At 41.9% G+C, this 10,677-nt stretch overlaps 2 protein-coding genes across 3 annotated transcripts; one reads left to right on the top strand and one right to left on the bottom strand.

The window, feature by feature from the left end:
• Nucleotides 1-2,400: 2,400 nt before the first annotated feature.
• On the top strand, nt 2,401-5,524 carry kdelr3 (KDEL endoplasmic reticulum protein retention receptor 3). Its single transcript, XM_046415349.1, has 5 exons — nt 2,401-2,820; nt 3,267-3,367; nt 3,622-3,780; nt 3,988-4,240; nt 4,612-5,524. Exons 1-5 carry the CDS (start codon nt 2,730-2,732, stop codon nt 4,653-4,655), a joined length of 648 nt encoding a protein of 215 aa, XP_046271305.1. The 5' UTR covers nt 2,401-2,729; the 3' UTR covers nt 4,656-5,524.
• A 92-nt stretch (nt 5,525-5,616) lies between these two features.
• Nucleotides 5,617-7,552, bottom strand: LOC124073241 (GTPase IMAP family member 9-like). 2 transcript variants are annotated; one of them, XM_046415346.1, is made up of 3 exons: nt 7,164-7,552; nt 5,868-6,895; nt 5,617-5,723 (listed from the first exon to the last, which is right to left on the bottom strand). In XM_046415346.1, exons 1-2 carry the CDS (start codon nt 7,195-7,197, stop codon nt 5,877-5,879), a joined length of 1,053 nt encoding a protein of 350 aa, XP_046271302.1. In that variant the 5' UTR covers nt 7,198-7,552; the 3' UTR covers nt 5,617-5,723; nt 5,868-5,876. The 2 variants fall into 2 exon arrangements, with proteins under 2 accessions (XP_046271302.1, XP_046271301.1); XM_046415345.1 differs by having other exon boundaries at nt 5,617-6,895.
• Between the last annotated feature and the right edge of the window lie 3,125 nt (nt 7,553-10,677).

The raw sequence follows: 10,677 nt of genomic DNA, 5'->3' as shown, positions 1-10,677 counted from the left end.
CAATAAAAGGACGCCCCAAGAGACATTTTCTTGTTTAATTTAGAATTCCCTCATCCAGTGTCCACATGACCATATGAAATGTGAAGTGAGCAAAACAGTTTCTATGGAAACCTCCCCTTCTCCCCTCTTGCCCTCACCCACAGCTGCCTTTTAGCCCCCTCATCACTCCTTCCCTCTCCCTACCTCTGCTTCTGTTCCTCTCTTTTTTAAATTTTAACATGTGCATGTATGTGTGTGTGTGTGTGGGGGGGGTCTTTTCAAAATCCCTTCCTGAATAGGGAGGTGGGTGTGCATCTGTCCATATGACAAATTCACAGAGGAGGAACAAGGGGGTGGATGGAGACACAGTGCTGAAAGTAGCAACAACAGTGATGTAAAAAGAAAACAAACAGATGGAGAGTCTGAGGGTGACATGCACTAATAAAAAAAATGATCCTTTTGGAATACGTCTTTTAGGATTTTCCGGTCAGAGATGACATGACAAGAACTGTCAAGGGTCAGCTTCTCATAACAGGACAGTGTGAGCACTAACAGGAAATACTGGTGCATAAATCAGCGCAGTTTTAGCAATACAAGCAGTCAGAAATAAAGAGTGAGAAAAAAGCAGGAGTGCTGCCACCACGTATCAGGCCAGGGCACCAAAAGAGGTCCAAACATGAATGATGTGAACAGATCGGTACAGGTGAACCAAGCTAAACAGAACGTTACAGACTATTTCTCTGAATTAGGTGAATAACACGATGGTAGATTTTCAACACTGATTTGGACGAGACTGTTTCAGGTCTAATTCTGGTCAAGTTTTACTCCTATAAAATCTATTCTGCCATTATTACATTGATAAATAGCTTTACAATATAAATCCAAACTATGTAAAAGTCACCTAGAAATGTTTAATAACTTTGAATATAACTTAGACAGCAGAGAATATAAATGAGCAAATTGTGATAATGCACAAGTCTTAAAAAGAAGCTCCAGGTGGTTAATATGAACTCTACATAACTGTCAAAATGATTCTACCTATTAATTACCTTGAGTCTCTTTTCAAAGATAATAACAGCCTTTACCAGCTATAGTGTCAGTGCTCACAGCTGAGGGAGCATTCGCCGTTAAAGCGTTGGTGGTTTTGAACAGAGTCAGACTAAATGACTGGGTACCACTAAAGGCTGTGTACGATGGGAGGAAACGAGGAGATCGAGGGTTAGAGACAGACTGATCAGACAGTCACACAGTCAGCATCTGAGCAGGAGATGACCAAGCACACAGACACCTCAGGGCAGACCGGACAGTGTGTATGTATTAATAGCTGCTAATCATGCCTGGGCATCAGATTAGTTTCCATAACCTTTTGCTCAGCACACACTCATTACAGTAGCCTACACATGGGTCAGCTCTGTCCAGAGGATGTCCTTTACTGTACATTTGTGGAGAATAAATCACCCAGGAGCAAATAATGAAGGATAATTTTATTACTTTTTTTTATAGAATTGTCTGTTCATTTATCACTCTGTCTGCTTGATGTATCATATTTCAGACAATATGAACACTTCTGTTTGAGAATAGTACTGAACAACATAGTGACAGAAAAGGGGACCAGGCTGTGTGCTGGATGCTTTGAGGGTGTATAAGGGAGCTGCATACTCTTCATGGTGTGTGGTGCCCCCTCATTTCTCTGCAGCATCACGGATGCACTCCAAGTAGGCTGAAAACATTTCCTCTGTAATCTCAGGTGCCCTCTGCTGATTTTACTGCATAACAGTAGGATGCAGGGGAGAACGATGCGTGTGATACCCAAATTCAGCTACAATTTGTGGATTAAGCAGGAGGATGAATGAGGAGGTGGAGGCGGTGGAATGTGATACAAATGGAGACACCAAATGATATGAAAGGGAGGGCAAGTTGATCTAAGTTTTGACCATGATTTGGATAGCAGAGTTTGGAGGAAAGGGAGTTGGAGTGGAAATGTCAGAAGTCAGAAGACAGAGTGTGAAGATAGAGTGTATGTGTGTGTGTGTGTGTGTGTGTGTGTGCGCGCGCGGGGTATCTCTGTTATTTTTTAATGATTTTCCAAACATGAAAAGAATAGTGTGCAGCAAGTGTGCAACAAGGAAGTAGTCCTTGTTGCCTGCAGCATGTCGCCATCTGCTGTTTAACCTGGGCTGTATTTCTTACTGCTGCCCATAGCACCATCTTAAGGCATGTATCAAAAGAAGGTCAGCACCGAAACTAAATGGCAACATGCTTTAAAATAACAAATCACCAGGAAATATTCGCCATTGCTTAAGGTTGTTGCCCTTAATCATGAACGACATCAACTTTACACTTTTCTTTACAAGTCCCCGTGCCTAATTCTCAATGTAAGCCCGAATGTTGATTTACTTTGAAAATCAAGAACCGGAAAAGGATATAATTGTTTCATCCGGGTTAGCTTGATGCTGCGCGAGCTGTCAGCCACGTCACCTCCTCTGAAATAACTTTTCTTTCATGCCACTCCAGGCACAGCTGAGTTTGTGAGTGGACTCTGTAGACGTCATATCTGTTTATTTACGTACGCGTTAAGAAAACGAGTCAAGGAGCAGTCGGGCAGACTCGGAGTCCGCTTCACTTTTTTATATTTAGCTTTGAGCTCGCCTTTTTCTGTTTGGGCTAAACGGCCTGTCTCCGGAGGACAAGAACGGCCTATAAGGACTTGTATTAAAGTTTTAAGGTTACTGGGGCGGAGAACAAACAACATGAACATCTTTCGTCTGGCGGGTGACGTGTCACATCTAGTGGCTATCATTATCCTGTTACTGAAGATATGGAGGTCCAAATCCTGTGCTGGTAGGCTGACATTATGACTGACATCACTGCACTTTAACTCAAAGGAGACTGGCCTGGTCGCACAGCCTCACTAAGGCAATATGCATGCAGCTGTACGGTATAAATACAGCAGTCGCTCGGTGTTTGCAAGACAGAGTCAAAGGTTGTTGTAACTATAAATCAAGTGCATCATGACGAGTAGCACTGCAGGGGTGGAAGCGACGTGGCAATGGTGAAGCAATCTGTTGCATTCTCCACCTACAGCAGCCTAAATCTTGAATGCAAACTAAATCTGCTGTAAAGTCGCCTTCGTTTGCTGTGTAATCATAAAACTCGGGGAATCATAATTTTCTCTGTGATCTGTTCTTAATCAAAAACACTGTGATTGGTTTGCTGGAGTCAGTTGCTTTTGATTGCACATAAGACTGTGATTAAACGTGTATCTTTATTTTTTTTTTTTCCTCTAGGCATTTCTGGGAAGTCTCAGGTGTTGTTTGCACTTGTCTTCACCACCAGGTACCTTGACTTGTTCACCGCCTTCATCTCCGCGTACAACACAGTCATGAAGGTGAGAGTGTAGATCCCACATACTGTGACACAAATGCATTTTCGTTGGAGGGTTAACCGGTGAATACACAAACCAAAACAATGCACTCTGAATTAGTTTGAAGTCTAAAGTATGTCTCCAATGTTGCCTGTATAACACTCAATCCAGGTGTTAACCAGTTAAACCGGCAAAAAAGCAGCTAACAGTCTTACTAACAATGCTTCACAGTGGTCACATTGACTTGACCAGTAATCAACATTCAACTCTGCTCTCAGGTGGTGTTCCTGTCTCTGGCCTATGCTACCGTGTACCTGATCTACATGCGCTTCAGGAACACGTACGACTCAGAGAACGACACATTTCGTGTGGAGTTTTTACTGGTGCCAGTCATTGGGCTCTCCTTCCTGGAAAACTATGCTTTCACCCCAATGGAGGTAAATACGCACTCGCACAGTATCTTCGACAAAACTTGGCTCCAGGTGTAAAGTGAAAAGTTTAAAAACTTAGGGTGCATAAACATGCAGCTTGAGGGATTTGTGGTCTGTTAAAGTTCAGTTTTTATCAGTGTTGCAACAATATACACCTTTCATTGTTACACCTTGGTGTAATTCATTTGTTTCCCTCCTGCTGGTCCCATTCAGATCCTGTGGACCTTCTCCATCTTCCTGGAGGCCGTGGCCATAATGCCGCAGCTCTTTATGATCACCAAGACTGGCGAGGCAGAGTCCATCACTACCCATTACCTGTTCTTCCTTGGCCTCTATCGAGCCCTATACATAGCCAACTGGGTCTGGCGTTACCACACAGAGGGCTTCTTTGACCAGATTGCCGTGGTGTCTGGCGTCGTGCAGACCATTTTCTATTGTGATTTCTTCTACCTTTATGTCACAAGGGGTGAGTAAAGTCTATTGCAAGGGAGATGGTATAGTATTTAAATCGTTGCCCGTGGAGACTTGTGGTTTTAGCTGTGATTTCTTTCGATCAGCAGAATAATTTACACAGTTAGTTATTACAGACCCAGAACGGACAAACAGAGGAAATGCAGCAAAATTTTTAAATTTGTAAAAGTGGAAATGTTTGGTACGTGTATGGTAGTGTTTATTTTAAGTCCTGCTCTTCCAGTTGAGGAGGATGTCCTCCTTGGTTGCAGTTAAAGCAGAGTTTAAATCTTGTCTGGTGAATCTGGTTGGGTGACCAGATTTTGAGGTTTTGATGTTTTTTTTGGTTTCAAAAACAAATGTTCTCCCTCTTCTTCCTGTCTGCAGTGCTTCGAGGAAAAGGAAAGATGACCCTGCCGATGCCTGTGTAAAACTGTGCCTTTCAGCCACCCATCAGTGCCTGCTACAGTTCAGCATCTGAACATAGTCCTTGCCCGTCAATTGTACAAGTATTTCGCAATGGGACTGATGGTCGGACATGATTCTGTAGACCAAAATGAGTACTTCTGTGTGTGTGTATATGCATATTTCTGTGTGCTTGGCATTTTCTTCATAGGATACTAATGTGACACTGGAAAAGTGTCCCTGATGTGCACCTGGAATTTACATTCAGGCAAGTGAGAAACACTATGGAAACTGCATTTTTGTCTTTACTTTCCCTTTTAGGCTCTGAGAGAGACCTTGGCTCTGGTAACTGAGAAAATTTCATATCCACAAAAGTGTAAATGAGTTTATCTGTAGCTTTTACGTACAGCACTCAGGTAGACCTTAAGTAGCTTCAGTTTCCACACAGTACATAACCAGCGTTTCCTATGTTAAAGTTGTACAAGTGCAGAGTTTTAAATCAAATGTTTAAATCAGATGTTCCTACATTTCATTCGGTCACCACCACATGTTTTACAGTCTTGCCTGATGATGAAGTAATGACCTATTGTGATTTTTGTACATTCTTATGAATTCTTTTCCTCTTTGGTTCTGTAACGTTATACACTCCCTAAAAGAATAGCTTACTGTATTATGTGCAAACAGTTTCTTTCCTTGTTGCCAGGTTACTTTTTGTATTTCTTCTTAATTGTCCTCTTTTATACTTCAATCTATTTCTTCATTAGGAGAGAAAAGGGCTGGATATTTTGTCATGTTGTAAATGAAGCCAAAGATGGAACAGAAAGTTTTTAGATCGACTAATGTTTTTGTCCTTCTGTGAGCAAACAGTTTTGTTGTGATAAAAATGGGGAAGTGACACAAGTGTGTGTTGAATTTCTCTAAAAAGTTGAAAAGCTTTGACACTTACAAATACTTTAAGAAACAGGAAGTCGAGTTGCATGCTAATTCTTCTGTCAAGATATTTATTATAAGGTGAATTCTCTCAATTCAAAGGTGTGGCTTTGTTCTTTGTTGGCAAGCTACGTGGACTGCAACACACCAGGATGTTTACCTTTCTGCAGAGACAATACACACACACACACACACTTATGTAACAGGATGACCTCAAAGTGCTGGTGATATTAAAACAGAGTGATAGTGTTTCTGATAAATAGTGAGTAAACCCAGTGAAATGACTTTGTTGCACACATCATCATCACCTGTATCCCTCAATGCAGTAAAGTTTTTCTGTGTTTGTATAGCACCTTGCTCCCCTCTCTCACTGCTCCCTCCACCACTTTTGCTGCTGAACGGATGGAGAGCGGCGATGCTGCCAGAGCCGCTGCCTTCTCCACCACCTTCACCTTCTTCACAGCTTTCCCTTTCCCCTTGTCTTTCCCCATGATCCCTGCCCCCTCTGCTGCACCCCTCCCCAGTGCAGTCGCCAGCTCACACCAGAAAAGCCTCTCAGCCCTTCTCCTGGCCTCTTCTTCCTCCTCCCTCCCCCTCTCTAACTCTGGTCCCAGCTCCTCTTTGTCTTCAGCATCCTTTTGCAGTGACTCCACCTTGTGTCCTCTTTCTCCCAGAATCCTCTCTTGAGCCTTTCTGATGGCCCTTTCAGCCTCCTTGAACATCTCGTTGCTGTAGCAACCGCCTCCGTTGTCCACCACCATCTCATCTATCTTTTTCAGAAGCTGTACGACCTGTTGCGTTGTCTTGTCCTGTCCGCTGTTGTCAAAGACGTGATACCCCCCATAGCAGCTGCTGACAAATTCTGACAGCTCATCACTCTCCTCCAGGAAGTCCTTGATGCTCTTTCCCTGCAGCTGGTCTCCCCAAGTGAACAAGACCACAGTAAACCGGGTGGCTCCTGGCCCAAACATAGCCTTGGTCCACTCTAAGGCATCCTTCTCCTCTTGGGTGAACCTGCTGGGCTGCAGGGTCACCAAGAAAGCGTGGGGTCCCGGAGAAGACAGGACGACACACCGTCCCACCTCTGCCATGACGTGCTCACGGGACAGTTGTGTGTTGAAGAAACCTGGAGTGTCAATCACAGAGATACTCCGTCCACTTACTGTCAGAGTCTTTCTTTGACACTGTGTGGTGACAGAGTTGGGGGACACATCGACCCGGAAGGCAGACGTCCCCAGGATGGTGTTGCCTGAGGAGCTTCTCCCTGTTCCTGTCTTCCCTAACAGAACAATCCTCAGGGGCTCAGCCTCTGATGTAGGAGGTGATGCTTTGCTGTCTGTGACAAAATTACATATAATGCATAGTGTTACCGTTTTATAAATCTTTTTGGCAGTAGTAATATCATATAGCATGTTTAAAACCCATTTTTACATAAGTAGCAACTGCGTCATCAACATTTATGATTTAAGATCATGGTTGGGCTGAGTGTATGCAGTAGTACTAGATTGTATTATATTTTAAACTCTTATTATTTTATGGCTATACTGCAGTGGCGCGATGCTGCCCTGACCACCAACTTGGTGTGATAACAATAGTCGACATACCTTGATGTGACGCAGCATTTTCACATGACGACATCCTAACGGGAAAAAATACAGTAACGTCTTCGTCCTTTTCGGTAACCGAAAATACAGGATCACGGCTGTTTTCGTCGGAAGTGAGATGTCCTCTTGTTGATAACTGTCACTTCATTGCCCCCAGACCGCAGAGAGCATCAGTGCAGCTGCAACCTTGAGGAGCAGAAAGGTGCTCCACACTGTCACTGCCACGCTGTAAGTTAAAGTCCTAAAATTATACCACCCAAGTAATCATACAGTGAAGAGCACCACAACAGAATACTCCCATTTAAAGCCTCCTCCAGTAACCACTAAAATTACTGTTACCGCTGTTACCTGTGATGATAATAACAAAATTATTTGGCAACGATGTTGTAATTTCACACCGTGACCACTGGAGGGCAGTGAACACTCAGTTCCTCACTAAGTGTAACCGCTGTATGCCACACAGTGTTCAAGACCAATACAGTTTTATTGTTATTTTTAGCGAAAACTGTTGAAATGAAAAAAAAAATAAAAGAGAGGGTGTGTATCTAATATTCTGTCCAGCACTGTAAGAAAACGGACAAGACATTCACTTGTGAGCTCAGGGACATTCAAACCAAGGCCCACCAGGGGAGCCCAGCCAAAGGAATAGAATATTGTAACTTTTATCAAAAGTAGGGGGCAATCAGGAAATAGACTCGGCCGTTTTGATTGCAATTTATAGTTATCGTAGTCACCATCAGTGTGGGTAGTTTCTTTTCAGGTTCCCCTATGCCAGTCAAACTATTTGTGCTTGCAGCTTAACAGACAGTAAAATCTGCTTTAAGCTGACCACTCTGTGAAGGCCTATGCCTAGTAACAATCAGCCATAATATAAATACCTTCATATCCACACTCTAGATTCTCACAAAAGGTGCAAAAATGTAAGAAAAAGTTCATTTGTTTTGCTTTGAAACTCCCACACCAGCTCCACAGAGCAGTGTGTGTAGCCTGTCATTGCCACTCTTCTGAATTTTATGAAGTGGTTTCCTTGTGATGAATTATCTTGTTATGTCTAGATAACAATACAATTAACTTGTGATTAATTATTTAAAAAAACAGTAAGCACAGCTGCTCTCAGCTTCCATGGTCTTGACCATAGATTGTATAATTTCCTCTATATTTAATATTTACGGTCTATGACCTTGACAATGTCCTAACCTTTTCTAGCTGCTTTTTGGTAGCTTGATACATACACTAATTCCTCTTCATGTAGAAGGTTATCGCTGCAAACGGAGGGAAGCCTTTAAATGGCTACAGTAAGGAACTGCAGCAAACAAACCAACGTTTTCTGGTGAGTACTTCAGTGACCAAGCTGACACAGTGAGATGAATTTAGATTATCTATATGGCCTTACCAAGCCTCATCAATCAAAGCTGTATTATTTATTTATTTGTCTTCAGATGATTAGGAACTCTATCTCCACAGTTATTCATACCAATTATGTATTAATTCTGCTTTGTTATATAACAATATAAAGCCCTTAGTGCTTTACAAAAAAGGCAAGAGTATTTATTATTATTTTGTTATATACTGTCCTTGTCCTTGAGCAGCAGCTTTAGTCCCACAATGCAGTGGAAGATGGTGAAACAGCAGAAAGATCTTGGAGAACATTTTGCTATTGACAGCAATTTAATTAATTCAACCCCTTGTGTGACATGTATTGTATCATTTCCTGTTAAAAGGATGAATGATTTTTGTTTATTAATTACTACAACAGTATGCTATTACACTTAGTATGTAGTATGAATTTGGGACTTTGAATCTGACTGAAGCTTTGGAGACTTCAGTCATGCTAGTGCCATACTGATATTAAGCAGGCTTAATGTTATGATCATCAGCCTTGTTTTAGCCTATTATCATGCTAACATGCTAACTGGATCTAAACACCAAGTGCAGATGAGGTTGAAGGGAATGTTTTTTGTTTAGCTGTTTTTAGGTATTTAGTCATAAACCAATTAAACAGCAGGGAAGTTTGACCAAAGTTAAGTTGGTGTTATAATTCATCCTTGGGGGAATACAAATGTATGTACCCCATCCAATAATTATTGAGCTATTTCAGTTAGGAGTGGTAGAATGAAAAATCAACTTTCCTAGAGCCACACTATAGCCTCCTACTCAGGGTCAAGTTGGTGAGAAGCATAAATATACTCTGGATGCCCAGTGAAAGTGAATATCCTTGATTATTCTACACAGAATGCCTCACAGCACAGTCAGTGTAGTGTTTTTAATTGCATGATTGTGTTCTGCGTGTTGTTCATCGGCCTAAGTAGAAACTAAAGTGGTCTTGAACAAGAGGTACCAGGAGACATTCATGGTAATTGTCTATGTCAGCAGCAGAACTAATCAGATAATGAATTTTGCTATCAGGTGGAGACTGCGCCACTCTGCTGAAGAACATCGGGGCTCTGCCTGTGGAAATGGCACGCATGTACTTTGCAGAGACTGTTCTGGCACTGGAGTATTTACACAACTATGGCATTGTGCACCGTGACCTCAAACCTGACAAGTGAGACAGAGTTCCTTTTCAATAATGCAATACAATGCATGCTGTTACTCTGCTGTTTCAAGAGAAAATAAATGAAGCTTGCACTGCTTGAAATGAACTTTGCTGTCTCTATCCTCAGCCTTCTGATTACCTCAATGGGCCACATCAAGCTCACAGACTTCGGCCTTTCAAAGATGGGTCTGATGAGTCTGACCACCAATTTGTATGAAGGACACATAGAGAAGGATACTCGGGAGTTCCTGGATAAACAGGTATGACAAACACAGCATCCAAACGACAGCAGAGCTGTATACTCAATCCCCAGTCCATGTGAAGTAACTCCTACAAGGAGTCAGAGCCTGATTTTATAAAGACGATTTAATGGAGTCTCTTTAATTCACTTGCTCTTTTGATTAAACTTAAAACAACCGGTCATCAAATTTAAATTAAATCACAGCATTAAAAGGATCACATATATAACATAACTTTAAATGGTGTCTTTTTTGGCTGTACTGCAGTGCTGTTCAACTACAGTTTGATCCAAGTTAAGTTTAAATATGAAATGTCCTTTGATGTCTTCATGTCTATGCAGAGATTTTATTGTGTGCCAGCTGGCACAACAATAAGCCAGTTTTTTCTCATTTATTGTAATAATTTCTCTTTTTGGTGAGGTTTATTTTCTCAGGCCTTTCATACAGTGTTCAAGCTTTGAATTGTTGCCTCATTATTTCTTGTTTGTGGATTTTGGTGGCCAGAAGTCTGTTAGCATTCAGCGCAAAGCCATCTGCACATGAAATCCCTCCCTGGGATTTTAATCTTGTCTTGGCGTCTCTGAAGTGATCTACTTGGCAGAAATATGTATGAATCATACACATGTGCCTCCTACTCGGGGTCTGCTGTCTCCCACAATAATATACTTTACATGCACTTTTTAAACAGTCTGAAAATACACTGTTGTGACCAGCTGGTTTAAAATAATCTGGACCCTGT

This window comes from Scatophagus argus, chromosome 16 (genome assembly GCF_020382885.2).
Source record: "Scatophagus argus isolate fScaArg1 chromosome 16, fScaArg1.pri, whole genome shotgun sequence".
Classification (NCBI taxonomy): Eukaryota; Metazoa; Chordata; class Actinopteri; family Scatophagidae; genus Scatophagus; species Scatophagus argus.
The sequence above is the reverse complement of the archived record's forward strand: the minus strand, read 5'-3'. Positions and strand labels throughout refer to the sequence as shown.